This window comes from Nerophis ophidion, linkage group LG27 (genome assembly GCF_033978795.1).
Source record: "Nerophis ophidion isolate RoL-2023_Sa linkage group LG27, RoL_Noph_v1.0, whole genome shotgun sequence".
In the NCBI taxonomy this organism is placed as follows: Eukaryota; Metazoa; Chordata; class Actinopteri; order Syngnathiformes; family Syngnathidae; genus Nerophis; species Nerophis ophidion.
The window spans coordinates 24,447,770-24,463,349 of record NC_084637.1 but is presented as its reverse complement, the minus strand read 5'-3'; the positions used below and the strand labels follow the sequence as shown (position 1 = coordinate 24,463,349).

The window sequence follows — 15,580 nt, the reverse complement described above, 5'->3', positions numbered from 1 at the left end:
CCTAGTAATACAAAGAGCTCCTTGATAAGTTTCCCAGGAAGTGGGTCAAGTTAACATGTTGTTGTTTTTTTATTCCATTTACACGTAACAATTCCTCTGATGTTATTTCCTCAAAACGATAGAAACTATTTTGGAGGGCAGTATCCGCCGTATCTACAATCGTATCTGTGTTAATAGAACCCAGTTGTAGCTGGGACGCATTGTCTTTAATCTCCTTTCTAATGACTTCAATTTTCTTATTAAAGAATTGCATGAAGTCATCAGCTGAGTGGGTGGAGCTAAAGGAAGGGGTCCTTTGTTGGGTTAGCGGTGCTACCGTACTAAACAAAAATTTAGGATCGTTTTTATTACGTTGGATGAGATTTGAGTAATATTTAGCTTTAATAATCAGCATTTCCGTTTTTTTGGGGGCAATTTGGCATATTCATGTGTTCAGTGTTCATATTTATTGTGTCTTCTAGCAATCATCTTCATAAATGTGCAACTTAAATACAAATATATAAACTTTGTACAAAAAGACGCCTGCTGTTGCCCCGGGTGGCCACAAGAGGCGCTGCTTCATCCCGTGATGCCGACCTTTGTAGCTTTGTTGACTTCCACGCTCTTCTTCTTCATCATCCTCGCCATCACGTGTACAAGTCGGTGCTCGACGGTGTTTGACCTACAAAAGTCCAAAAAAGGAGTGCAAACATGCAATAGCCCCGCCCCCTCCCAGGTCTGGGATAATGCTAACAACAACGTGAGAAAGTTTTCACCACGTGTACGTCTTGGTGGTGTCGATGTGGCTTCCTGCCGGCGCCCCGCCCTCTTTGTCTTTGTCGCCCTCCCAAAGCGTGATGAGGGGCGGGTACTCGTGCAGCGGGATGGCGGCGGCGGCGGCGTGCTGCATGTACTTCTTCAGCGAGGGGGCGAACGAGGCGCGGCGGCGGCGCCCCATGTAGAAGACCAGCAGCGCCATGATGGACACGGCGAATATGGCGCCGGTGGCGGCTGCCAGCGCCACGCCGCTGCGTCGGGACGGCATCGGCGCCGGCGCCACAGTGAAGCCCGCCCCCTTGGTGGTGACGTTGAGGCAGGAGGTGTGGCCAAGGGAGGAGGGGGCGGCGACGATGGTGAGGCAGACGTGGTAGTCGCTGGCAGGAAGTAGGTGAGTCAGGTTGTACTCCTGCACGTCGACGGGAACCTTCCGGAAAAAAAAAATGTTTGACTTTTTGTCCTGCGGAATGCTAATGCTAATGCTAAAGGAAGTCACCTTGGCGGTGTAGCTGATGTGAGCGTTGTTGATGTGCACGGCGGCGCTGCTCCAGCGTGGCAGAGGAAGAGGCGTGTCCTGCGGGTTGGAGGCTCCGCCTCCCCGAGGATGGAACGCCCACGCCAGCACCATCGAGCGCGCGCTCACCACCTGCACGGGACGTCAGCGCATGAGCTAAACGGCTAACACACGCCAGCACACGCTAAACTCATACTTGCCAACCCTCCCGGATTTTCTGGGAGACTCCCGAAAATCAACGCCTCTCCCGAAAACCTCCCGGAAGAAATTTTCTCCTGAAAATCTACCGAAATTCAGTGGAGCTGGAGGCCACGCCCCCTCCAGCTCCATGCAGACCTGAGTGGGGAGTCGGCCTGATTTCACGCCCACATTAACAGCTTGCCTGCCCAATCACGTTACAGCATCTGCGGATTTTAATAGAAAACTGCACACGCAAGGAGACGAAACAGAAGAACGAGGAAGTTACAGCCATGGCGACGCCGTCTGTAATAGAGTGATTCCATGTTGTCTGTCGCCATCTCCTGGTGAATGTTGGCTATAGCGTTATGGGGTTGCTTTTTGATAGGCCAATGATTTACGTGGTGTTGCGCAGCTGACGGCAAGTGACTCTCGCCAGTTCACAAATGGCAGAACAAAGGTTACTCAAATAGTGAAAGGTAAGTGTTGTTGTTGTTTTTTTAGTAACCAGCAAGAACAGTACAGTTACTAGAACTGTTTTTTAACTGTGTATTTGATAGGTGCGTCTAAAATTCAACTATTTATTTTATTTATATATATATATAATAAAATAAATATATAGCTAGAATGCACTGAAAGTCAAGTATTTCATACATATATATATATATATATATATATATATATAAATATATTTATCTTAATTGGATTATCCAGAGAATAGTGTTCGATACCGTGGTAGAGCGCAATATGTATGTGTGGGAATAATCACAACACTACTTCATCTCTACAGAACTGTTTCATGAGGGGTTCCTTGATGAAACAGTTCTGCAGAGATGAAGTAGTCTTGTGATTTTTCCCACACATACATATTTATATATATATATATATATATATCTATATAGCCCTGCGATGAGGTGGCGACTTGTCCAGGGTGTACCCCGCCTTCCGCCCGATTGTAGCTGAGATAGGCGCCAGCGCCCCCCGCGACCCCAAAAGGGAATAAGCGTTAGAAAATGGATGGATGGATATATCTATATATATATATTTGAAATATATATGAAATATTCGAGTTGGTGAGTTACACTCGCCTCTTAACCACGCCGCCCGCCCCAATCACGCCCCCAACCACGTCTCCCCCCCACCCCCGACCTCGCCCCCTCCACCCTTCACCTCCTGAAATCGGAGGTCTCAAGGTTGGCAAGTATGCGCTAAACTGTACCTTCGCCGTGACCAGCAGGGCGCGGGAGCCCCCTTCCTCGCCTCGCCCCCTCCAGTGGAGCCGCGGCGAGCCGGGAGCGTCCACCGACACGGTCGCGCTCTTTGTGTCCGCCCCCGCCACGTTCCACGCCACACAGGTGTACGCGCCTGCGTCTGACGGCGCCACGTGTTGCATCACCAGCGTGCCCAGATGTGTCACCTGGTACTTCCTGTCTGGGGTCAGGGCCCGCCCCTCCTTGGATGTGATTGGCGCGGCTTCCGGCCTCACCTGGGCGAGGGAGAAAAGCGTTACTTCGTTTGTGTCCACGTTTGCGTGACACCTGCCTGGCCCCGCCCACCTTGTCTCCAGTGGGCGTCACCCAATAAAACTGAGGGGAGGGGTCAGCGTCAGCGCTACATTTCAGCGTCACGGTCTCCCCCACGTTGGCGTTCAGCTCCGACACGAACGAGTCGACGTCGATGAGCGGCAGGCAGGCGTCAGCCCCGCCCCCTACGTTCGCCGCCACCTCGCGCAGCTCTCGTCCAATCAGGCCAGGCGGGGACGAGCAGCGCGTGGAGGAGGACTCCAGCAGTCTGACGTGCGACTCGTTACCAAGGTGACGAGCCCACCCGGAGAGGCAGTCGCACCGCAGCGGGTCCGAGTACAAGGACAGCTCCTCCAGGGAGGGGAGGGCCTCCAGCAGGTCACCTGACAGAAGGCGGAGCCTGCTGTTGTGGAGGAGGAGCGTGCGCAGGGAAGACACGCCCCTGAGGGGGAGGGAAGAGTGTCAGTGTCAGTTTTGATGTGTCACATGGTCGCCACCGACTCACCTGAAGGCGCGAGCGTGCAGGTGAGACAAGATGGCGTTGTTGCTCAGGTCCACCTTGACAAGGCCAGGAAGGTTCCGGAAAGTCTCAGCTTCCACCAGCACAAGAGCGTCCATGTTGTTCACACTGACACACACACACACACACACACACACACACACACACACACACTGAATTTATGTCACAGAATTTTTTTTGGTCTGCTTAGGCTGCGGCCCCCGTGACCCGATCTCGGATAAGCAGAGGAGGATTTTTTTTTTGCATTTGAATTTTTTTAACTGAACTTTTTTTTAAAAAGTTTAAAAAGGTTGTGTTTTAAAATTCAGTGTATAAAAAGTCAGTGTCAAAATATTCAGTGTAATAAAATTGTGTAAAAAAATTCTGTGGTTAAAAATTGCATGTAAAAAAAAATTGTGTATAAAAAAATTCAATTGAAAAAAATTCAGTGTACAAAAATGTGTTTAAAGATTGTGTGTTTAAAAGTTCAGTTGGGTAAAAAAAATGTGTGTAAAAAAATGTTTCTATAAAATTTTAGTGTTTTAAAGTTCAGTGATAAAAATTAAGTGGTATAAAAATGTGGTGTTTAAAAAGTGTTTTAAAAGTCAGTGTGTGAAAATTAAGTGTAAAAAAAATGTGTGCATGAAAATTCAATGTGTAAATAAATGTTCAGTGTAAAAAAAATCTGCGTATAAAAAATGTGGTGTTTAAAAAGTCAGTGTTTTAAAATTCAGTGTAAAAATATTCAGTGTAAAAAAATGTGTATAAAAATACAGTTTTTAAATTTCAGTGAAAAAAAATTAAGTGGTTAAAAATTCAATGCGAAAAATTCAGTGCAAAAAAAATGTGTGCAAAGATTGTGTGTCAAAAAGTTCAGTTTTAAAAAAATCAGTGGTTAAAAAATCAGTGTAAAAAAATGTTTGTATAAAATTCAATGTGTAAATAAATATTCAGTGATAAAAAAAAAAAGGTTAAAAATCAGTGTATAAAAATGTGCTGTTTAAAAAGTCAGTGTTTTAAAATTCAGTGTAAAAAAAATTAAGTGTAGAAAAATTTGTGTATAAAAATTCAATGTGTAAATAAATGTTCAGTGTGAAAAAATTCAGTGGTTACAAATTCAGTGTAAAAAAAATCAGTGTATAAAATGTGGTGTTTAAAAAGTCAGTGTTTTAAAATTTAGTGTGAAAAAAAATGCTGAAAATGCTGTGTATAAAGATTTTGTGTTTAAAAGTTCAGTGTAGAGAAATCAGTTGTCAAAAATTCAGTGTATAAAAAGCCTGTATTTTAAAATTAAGTACAGTGTAAAAAAAAAATCTGTGTAAAAATTTAGTGGAAAAAAAAAATTAGGGTATAAAAAATTCAGTGGTTAAAAATTCAGTGTAAAAAAAATCAGGGTATAAAAATGTGTTTAAAAAGTTTGTGTTTTAAAATTCAGTGTATGAAAATTAAGTGTAAACAAATGTTGTGTATAAAAATTTGGTGTGTAAATAAATGTTCAGTGTAAAGTTCAGTGTAAAAAATTCAGAAGTTAAAAATTGAATGTAAAACAATCAGTGTATAAAAATGTAGTGTTTAAAAAGTCTGTAAAAAAATGTAATGTATACAATTCAGTGTAAAAAAATCCAGTGGAAAACAATCAGTGGAAAAAAAAGTTTTGTAAAAAAAAAAAAAAACGTTTTGTAAAAAAGATTGTGTATAAAACTGTTTTAAAGTTCAGTGATAAAAATTAAGTGGTTAACAATTCAGTGTAAAAAAAATCAGTGTATAAAAATTCAATAGTTAAAAATTCAGTGTATATTAAAGTTAAAGTTAAAGTTAACTTTAAAGTTAAATTAAATAAAAATCAGTATATAAAAATTTAGTGTTCAAAAAGTCTGTTTAAAAATTTAGTGTATAAAAATTAATTGTCAAAATATTCAGTGTAAAAAAAATTGTGTATAAAAGTGTTCAGTGTTTAAAATTTCAGTGTGAAAAAAATTCAGTGGTTAAAAATTATATGTAAAAAAAATTCACTTGTTAAAATTCTGTGTGAAAAAAATAGTGTATAAAAATTCAGTGGTTAAGAATTCAATGTGAACAAATTTGGTGCAAAAAATAATTTGTGTACAAAAATTCAGTGTTTAAAAGTTCAATGTAAAATATTAAGTGGTTAAAAATTCAGTGTATAAAAAAATTGGTGTATAAGAAATAAGTCTTCAGTGTTTAAAAAAGTGAAGCAGAGCTTTGTATGTCACAGTGACTCAAAAGTGCAGATTCCAACCATTGGAATGTTCATGATGTTGTATTAATGCCCAGGGAGACCAGGTAACTGACCAGAGGCGTGTCACGTGACCTCAAACTTGTCACCTCATTGGCTGCTTCTGAGACATGATCGATTGCTTCAGTCTTATTTTGCTGGAAGCCTGTCTTGCTTTTTTAAGCAGCAAATTTTTCGTCACTGAATTTTTCAGCACAGATTTTTTTTTTGCACTGAATTTTCTTTACACTGATTTTTTTATACCCTGAATTGTTTTAAACTGAATTTTTGTACACTGAATTTTTATTACACTGAATTTTTTTACACTGAATTTTTAAACACTGATTTTGTTAGTCACTGGATTTTTTTACTTTGAATTTTTGTACACTGAATTTTTTATAACACTGATTTTTTTTACACTGAATTTTTAAACACTGATTTTGTTAGTCACTGGATTTTTTTACATTGAATTTTTGTACACTGAATTTTTTATTACACTGATTTTTTTTTACACTGAATTTTTAAACACTGATTTTGTTAGTCCCTGAATTTTTTTACATTGAATTTTTGTACACTGAATTTTTTATTACACTGAATTTTTTTTACACTGAATTTTTAAACACTGATTTTGTTAGTCACTGAATTTTTTTACACTGAATTTTTGAAATACTGAATTTTTTCACACTGAATATTTGTACAATTAGTCTTATTTGCCGGAAGTCAGTCTTGCTTTTTTAAGCAGCGAATTTTTCGTCACTGAATTTTTCAGCATTTTTTTTTACACTGAATTTTTATACCCTGAATTGTTTAAAAATTAATTTTTTATACACTGCTTTTTCACACTGAATATTTATACAATTAGTCTTATTTTGCCGGAAGTCAGTCTTGCCTTTTTAAGCAGCAGATTTTTCGTCACTGAGTTTTTCAGCATTGATTTTTTCTCACACTGAATTTTTTTACACTGAATTTTTCTACCCTGAATTGTTTAACACTGAAATTTTTTATACACTGAATTTTTAAATCACTGAATTGTTTTACACTGAATTTTTACACAGTGATTTTTTTTACACTGAATTTTTGTACCTTGAATTGTTTTCCACTGAATTTTTGTACACTGAATTTTTTTACACTGAATTTGTATACCCTGAATTGTTTAACACTGAAATTTTTTATACACTGAATTTTTAAATCACTGAATTGTTTTACACTGAATTTTTACACAGTGATTTTTTTTACACTGAATTTTTGTACCTTGAATTGTTTTCCACTGAATTTTTGTACACTGAATTTTTATACCCTGCATTGTTTTCCACTGATTTTTTATACACTGAATTTTTTCATACTGAATATTTATACAATTAGTCTTATTTTGCCGCAAGTCAGTGTTGCTTTTTTAGCAGCAAATTTTTCGTCACTGAATTTTTCAGCATTGATTTTTTTTCAAACTGAATTTTCTTTACACTGAATTTTTATACCCTGAATTGTTTAACACTGAAATTTTTTATACACTGAATTTTTAAACACTGATTTTTTAATCACTGAATTGTTTTACCCTGAATTTTTACACACTGAGTTTTTTTTACACTGAATTTTTATACCTTGAATTGTTTTCCACTGAATTTTTGTACACTGAATATTTATTACACTGAATTTTTAAACATTGTTTTTTTTTAATCACTGAATTTTTTATTACACTGAATTTTTTTTATACTGAAGTTTCAATCACTGAATTGTTTTACACTGAATTTTTACAGACTGACTTTTTTCACACTGATTTTTTTTACACTGAATTTTTATCCCTTGAATTGTTTTCCACTGAATTTTTGTACACTGAATATTTATTACACTGAATTTTTAAACACTGATTTTTTTAATCAGTGAATTTTTGTACACTGAATTTTTTATTACACTGAATTTTTTTTACACTGAATTTTTAATCACTGAATTTCTAATCACTGAACTCTTATACCCTGAATTGTTTTCCACTGAATTTTTATACACTCAATTTTTTCACACTGAATATTTATACAATTAGTCTTATTTTGCCGGAAATCTGTCTTGCATTTTTAAGCAGCGAATTTTTCATCACTGAATTTTTCAGCATTGATTTTTTTTCACAATGGATTATTTTACACTGAAATTTTTATACACTGAATTTGTTTTACACAGAAATTTCAAACACGGATTTTTTAATCACTGAATTGTTTTACACTGAATTTTTACACACTGACTTTTTTCACACTGAATTTTCAAACACTGAATTTTAAAATATTGAAGTTTTTCCAATTCAATTTTTATACACTCAATTTTAAAATGCTGACTTTTCTCACACTGAATATTTATACAATTAGTCTTATTTTGCCGGAAGTCAGGCTTGCTTTTTTAAGCAGCAAATTTTCCGTCACTGAATTTTTCAGCATTGATTTTTTTTACACTGAATTGTTATACCCAAAATTGTTTAACACTGAATTTTTAAACACTGATTTTTTTAATCACTGAATTGTTTTACACTGACTTTTTACACACTGACGTTTTTCACACTGAATTTTTAAACACTGAATTTTAAAATCCTGAAGTTTTTCCAGTGGAATTTTTATACACTCAACTTTAAAACACTGAATTTTTATGCAATTAATTTTTATCATACAATTAATTTTTTCACATTTAACTTTTTTTTACACTGAATTTTTAAACACTCAAATTAAATTGTCAGCATAATTTGATGTAAAAAGTAATTCAGTTCCTTGTAATAATTTCAGTGTCAAAAAAACTTTTGTAATCAAGACACAAATGAATCTCTATGCTAGCAACTTGGTAGCTAAAAGTTTCCTTCACAGTCTGTGAAATTAGTAGGAAATTGAAGCATCTGTGGTGTCTTCAAGTGCAATGAAGACAGTAGGACATTGAAATATATTATGAAACATTGGTAGCTTAATGGTTGCTTCACAGTCTGTGAAATAAGTAGGACAGTGAAAAAGTTATGTGGTGCGTTCAGGTGCACTCAACACATTAGAAAATTGAAATGCAATATGAAGTATTGCTAGCTAGCAACTTAGTAGCTCAATGGTTACTTAGCTAGCAACTTAGTAGCTCAATGGTTACTTGACAGACTGTGAAATGAGTAGGACATTGAAGTGTCTGTGGTGCATTCAGGTGCACTCAAGAAAGTAGGACATTGAAGTAAATTATGAAGTGTTGCTAGCTAGCAATTTAGTAGCTCAATGGTTACTTCAAAGTCTGTAATATGAGTAGGACATTGAAGTGTATATGGTGCATTCAGGTGCACTCAAGAAAGTAGGACATTGAAGTAAATTATGAAGTATTGTTAGCTAGCAACTTAGTAGCTCAATGGTTACTTCACAGTCTGTAATATTAGTAGGACATTGAAGTGTCTGTGGTGCGTTCAGGTGCACCCAACAACAAAGTATGACAATGAAGTACATTATGAAGTTTTGCTAGCTAGCAATTTGGTAGCTCAATGGTTACTTCACAGACTGTGAAATGAGTAGGACATTGAAATGACTGTGGTGCGTTCAGGTGCGCCCAACAACAAAGTATGACATTGAAGTACATTGTGAAGTATTGCTAGCTAGCAATTTAGTAGCTCAATGGTTACTTCACAGACTGTGAAATGAGTAGGACATTGAAGTGACTGTGGTGCGTTCAGGTGCGCCCAACAACAAAGTATGACATTGAAGTACATTATGAAGTATTGCTAGCTAGCAATTTAGTAGCTCAATGGTTACTTCCCAGACTGTGAAATGAGTAGGACATTGAAGTGTCTGTGGTGCGTTCAAGTGCACCCAACAAAAAAGTATGACATTGAAGTACATTGTGAAGTATTGCTAGCTAGCAATTTAGTAGCTCAATGGTTACCTCACAGACTGTGAAATGAGTAGGACATTGAAGTGTCTGTGGTGCGTTCAAGTGCACCCAACAAAAAAGTATGACATTGAAGTACATTGTGAAGTATTGCTAGCTAGCAATTTAGTAGCTCAATGGTTACCTCACAGACTGTGAAATGAGTAGGACATTGAAGTGTCTGTGGTGCGTTCAAGTGCACCCAACAAAAAAGTATGACATTGAAGTACATTGTGAAGTATTGCTAGCTAGAAATTTAGTAGCTCAATGGTTACCTCACAGACTGTGAAATGAGTAGGACATTGAAGTGACTGTGGTGCGTTCAGGTGCGCCCAACAACAAAGTATGACATTGAAGTACATTATGAAGTATTGCTAGCTAGCAATTTAGTAGCTCAATGGTTACTTCCCAGACTGTGAAATGAGTAGGACATTGAAGTGTCTGTGGTGCGTTCAAGTGCACCCAACAAAAAAGTATGACATTGAAGTACATTGTGAAGTATTGCTAGCTAGCAATTTAGTAGCTCAATGGTTACCTCACAGACTGTGAAATGAGTAGGACATTGAAGTGTCTGTGGTGCGTTCAAGTGCACCCAACAAAAAAGTATGACATTGAAGTACATTGTGAAGTATTGCTAGCTAGCAATTTAGTAGCTCAATGGTTACCTCACAGACTGTGAAATGAGTAGGACATTGAAGTGTCTGTGGTGCATTCAGGTGCACCCAACAATGTATGGCATTGAAGTACATTATGAAGTATTGCTAGCTAGCATTTTAGTAGCTCAATGGTTACTTCCCAGACTGTGAAATGAGTAGGACATTGAAGTGTCTGTGGTGCATTCAGGTGCACCCAACAATGTATGGCATTGAAGTACATTATGAAGTATTGCTAGCTAGCATTTTAGTAGCTCAATGGTTACTTGCCAGACTGTGAAATGAGTAGGATATTGAAGTGTCCGTGGTGCATTCAGGTGCTCCCAACAAAGTAGGACATTGAAGTAAATTATGAAGTTTTGCTAGCTAACCACATAGTAGCTCAATGGTTACTTCACAGAGTGTGAAATGAGTAGGACATTGAAGTGTCTGTGGTGCATTCAGGTGCACCCAACAAAGTAGGACATTAAAATAAATCATGAAGTTTTGCTAGCTAACCACCAGAGGTGGGTAGAGTAGCCAGAAATTGTACTCAAGTAAGAGTGCAGTTACTTTAGAGATTTATTACTCAAGTAAAAGTAAGGAGTAGTCACCCAAATATTTACTTGAGTAAAAGTAAAAAGTATGTTGTGAAAAAACTACTCAAGTACTGAGTAACTGATGAGTAACCTGATTACGACAAAAAATAATGCACAAAAACATAAAAATAGCAATGAACAAATTCAGAGCCAGGAATATCTCTTAAGCAACTAAAACAATATTATATACTAAATAATAGTACATTAAAATAAAATGAAAAAAATGGCACATTGAGCCACAATAACAGCACCATAGGCTCAGTAGACATTCATTGATTTGATTGATTGATTAAAACATGTATTAGTAGATTGCAGTACAGTACATATTCCGTACAATTGACCACTAAATGGTAACACCCCAATAAGTTTTTCAACATTTCTCAATTACTTAGTAAATGACCAAGTCGAGGTGATCTACCTCATATATACATACATACACACACATATCATATATACACATACATATCATACATGTACACACAAATAATTTATACACACACACATATATATATATATATATATATATATATATATATACATATATATGTGTATATATATACATATATATGTATATATATATATACATATTAAATATATATATATTTATATATACAGTATATAATTTATATTTATTTATTTTGCCGTTTTTGTTCACATGTTGAAGGTGTTTTAATGAATATACATGCATGTTTAACATATAGATTCCTATCTTTCATGAAGACAAGAATATAAGTTGGTGTATTACCTGATTCTGATGACTTGCATTGATTGGAATCAGACGATCACGTTTTCAAATGGAGGAGAAAAAAAGTTCCTCCTTTCCGTCTAATACCACATGAAAGTCGTTGGTTTTTGGCATCTTATTTGTCCAGCTTCCATATTCGTTTTTATACACTTTACAAGAAATACATTGGCGGCAAACTCCGTAGCTTGCTAGCTTGTTTGCGCTGGCTTTCAGAGACTCTTATTTTGTTAGCGCAGGCGCGATGGAGCAGCACTTTTATTGCGAAGACAGGAACTGTGCGATCAGTCTTTAGGCTTTTGACGGGAAGTACGGTTGAAATAAAAAGTGTCTTTTCCTTTACACTTTTGATTGATTGATTGAAACTTTTATTAGTAGATTGTACAATTGACCACTAAATGGTAACACACGAATAAGTGTTTTAACTTGTTTAAGTCGGGTCATGTGACCGCCTGGCTCTGTTTGATTGGTCCAACGTCCCCAGTGACTGCATGTGATTGGTGAAACGCAGGCATGCGTAGTTTGTACTTTGAAGCTCTGTCATTAACCAAAACAAACATTAATAGATCGATAAAAAAGTAGCGAGTAGCGAGCTGAATGTAGATAAAGGGAATGGAGTAAAAGTAGTGTTTCTTCTCTATAAATATACTCAAGTAAAAGTAAAAGTATGTTGCATAAAAACTACTCGTAGAAGTACAATTTATCCCAAAAGTTACTCAAGTAAATGTAACAGAGTATATGTAGCGTGTTACTACCCACCTTTGCTAACCACATAGTAGCTCAATGGTTACTTCACAGTCTGTGAAATGAGTAGGACATTGAAGTGTCTGTGGTGCATTCAAGTGCACCCAACAAAGTAGGACATTGAAGTAAATTATGAAGTTTTGCTAGCTATCCACTTAGTAGCTCAATGGTTTTTTCTCAGACTGTGAAATGAGTAGGACATTGAAGTGTTTGTGGTGCGTTCAGGTGCAGTAGAGATAGTAGAACATTGGATTGTTTAAGGGCCCATGTGTCACCTGAGCTCCTCAAGATGCTGAAGGTCCTTAAAGTCTCCTCGCTGTAATCTTTCCATCGGGTTCCGGTTGAGGTCCAGGAACTTGAGGTTGGGGAGCAGGTTTAGAGCGTCTTGGGGGACAGACCTAGCAGAGGACATGTGTACAATCAATAGTCGGACCAGGGAGGACTCCTGGTCCAGGTTTTAGTCTCACCTGAGGCGGTTGTCGCACAGGGACAGACTCTCCAAGTAGTCCAGGCCCACGAAGGCAGCGGCGGGCACGGAGGTGAGTCCCATCCCAGCCAGAACCAGACTATGGAGGCGGGACAAGGGCAGGAAGTTGTTGTCCTCCAGACCCAGGATGGGGTTGTCCCCGAGCATCAGGATCTCCAGGGAGGGCAGGGATTGGAACCAGCGGCTGTCCACGGCCACCAGCCGGTTGGCGTTGAGGTGGAGCCTTGGGGGGGGAGAAGACGGGAGGCGTCAGACGGCGGGAGAGAGACCACGTCTGCCGCGGGGAGGAGGAGCACCTCAGCAGATTGGCCACGCCCACAAAGGCGCCCGGCGTGATGGAGGAGATTCGGTTGTGGTTCAGGTAGAGTTCCTCCAGTCTGCTCAAGTTCTTCAGGCTCTCGTCATCCAGCTCCTCGATGCGGTTCTCCTCCAGGTACAGCGTCACCAGAGACCACGCCCCCACGCCACGCACCTGACACACATACACCTTCACCTCCTGATCTCCACCCGCGTGCGTGCGTGCGCGCGCGCTACCTGGGTCAGCTGGTTCTCGGACAGGTCCAGCTCTGTCAGGTTGGTGAGGCGTTCAAGTTCCCTTGAGACGGACGAGATGTTGTTGCTCTGCAGAAGCAACACCTGACACGCACGTACACATTCACGTCAAGCCGCGGGTGTGCGTGCACGCGCGCGCGTGCGCCTACCTGCGTGTCGGAGGAGATGTTCCCAGGAATGTCGTTGAAGTGGAGTTCGTTACAGTCCACGGTCACGGCCTGCTGAAAGACGGACTGAGGCGTGTACCACGGTCGCGTCTCGCACACGCACTGCACGGGACACTCCACGGCGCCCCCTGCTGCCACACGCACGCACACGCACACACACGCTCTCATGAACACGCCGGCATTCCAGACCCGCACCTGCACTTGGTGACGTCATGTCGGACCTGGCGGCAGCGATGACGTCAGCAGGAAGGCACCGAGCACAAAGAGGACTCGTCCCATGATGCACTGTAAACAGAGGTGACGTCATCATTTGGAGGAGTGGAGGCAACACCATGCACTAACCGAGTTAACGTGACTTTATACTTTCGGACGTTGGTTACCATGGAAACATCCAAACCTACAGTGCCGCAGAGTTATTACGTAAACAACTTTTTCTCAAAGAGAGGAAAACAATCGCCTTGAAACATGACGACAATTAACCCGGACTGTCCGCGAACGCAGCACGAGCACTAAAGCTAACTTAATGTCGTCAATAAATAATGAAGTCGTCCTCATGAATATTCATGAACGCCAGCGGTAGATGTCACGACATGTTTGAGGTTGTTTTTTTTTCCCCGCGCCGTCGGCAGAAACCAACACACTTCAAAGAGTTATTGTGTTGCGCGCGCCTCACCTTGCGTCCGCGCTCGCGCCCGCACCGATCAGAGACCCGCAACAGAGTCCACCGGCAGAGGCTCGGTTCAGGTGTCCGGATGAATGCGCTCCGACTCCCGCCGTTCTTAACCCGGGCACCCGCGCTCCCCCATAGTCCTCCGTCAGGTCCCCGGAGCGTCACGTGCCACCGAGCAGCGGACCAATGAGAGCTCGGCTGCATGACGTCATGCTCCAGATTCTCCTGCTGGGGCGAGTGTCCCATCATTTTTTTACCGGCATGATATTGAGTCATAGGTACCAAGAGACTTTCACTGAGATCATTTACTGCTGAGGGATGACGTCATAACCGGCAATTATGATTACTAGTCCACCTAAAAAACAACAACACGAGTGATGACGTCACCACCAGGTATGATGTCTTTAATGGACATGCTACACAGTGATGTAATCGCACGTGCATTGGCCACGCCCCCCCAACAATCACAGCCATGTCAGCGTTATTCCTTGTGGCATTTGGTTGCCGTGGCGACCGCTGTGACCTTCACACGGTTGTCATGGCGACGCTTGGACCTGTGAACATAAGAATGTTGACTTGATGAAGAGTGACATCAGCTCCAATTGACATTTTTATGACTCCTTACCCGAGTGGCGTGTGTCGATAGAAAAAGGAGGCTGTCGATCAGGGGAGTCCAAAGTGCGGCCCGGGGACCATTTTTGTACAACACGTAGTACAATTTTAAAAATATTACAAAAAAAAAAAAAACATCAAAAAGTGGAACAAAATAAGGTGAAATGTAACAAGAATTGGTTGCAATGTTGACTCTATTATGAATTATTGACATGTTTATGGCTACATTTACTTCAAATCAAATATTCCACTTTGAAATATTTTTTGGGGGAAATATTGCACGTTGTGGACAAAAAAAACAGCTCAGTTTTCACGACAAAAAATTTAAAAAAAAACCAAGGAAAAAAAAACATTAAAACATTAAAAAAATAAGAATAAAAAAATGTAATCAACGGCTATATAGCCGATTTTCTCAATTTACCTATAATATATATATATATATATATATATATATATATATATATATATATATATATATATATATATATATATATATATCAACGGCTATATAGCCGATTTTCTCAATTTACCTATAATATATATATATATATATATATATATATATATATATATATATATATAACTTTAATGGGTGGGACCCTTTTGGATCCCTGATAATTATAGTGGGATTGTTTTTTCTAAACTGTAATTTCTAAAAAAAAATAATAATAATAAATAAAAATAATTATACAATATCAATGTTATGAATTATTGAAATATGTAAGGCTGCAATTACTTCCAATGAAATATTCCACAGTGAAGTATTTTTGGGGGAAAATACTGCACATTTTGGAAAAAAAAAAATAAGA

General features: G+C 39.0%; 1 protein-coding gene across 2 annotated transcripts; it reads right to left on the bottom strand.

Annotated features, from left to right (window-relative positions):
• Positions 1 to 423: 423 nt before the first annotated feature.
• Positions 424 to 15,111, bottom strand: si:ch211-180f4.1 (uncharacterized protein LOC100144405 homolog). 2 transcript variants are annotated; one of them, XM_061889817.1, is made up of 13 exons: positions 14,785 to 15,111; positions 14,163 to 14,713; positions 13,711 to 13,774; positions 13,472 to 13,620; positions 13,305 to 13,406; positions 13,067 to 13,242; positions 12,751 to 12,993; positions 12,559 to 12,681; positions 3,476 to 3,598; positions 3,004 to 3,412; positions 2,667 to 2,933; positions 1,253 to 1,402; positions 424 to 1,183 (listed from the first exon to the last, which is right to left on the bottom strand). In XM_061889817.1, the coding sequence occupies exons 2-13, from the start codon at positions 14,433 to 14,435 to the stop codon at positions 752 to 754; spliced, it is 2,511 nt and encodes an 836-aa protein (XP_061745801.1). In that variant the 5' UTR covers positions 14,436 to 14,713; positions 14,785 to 15,111; the 3' UTR covers positions 424 to 751. The 2 variants fall into 2 exon arrangements, with proteins under 2 accessions (XP_061745801.1, XP_061745802.1); XM_061889818.1 differs by having other exon boundaries at positions 13,472 to 13,617; positions 14,163 to 15,111.
• Between the last annotated feature and the right edge of the window lie 469 nt (positions 15,112 to 15,580).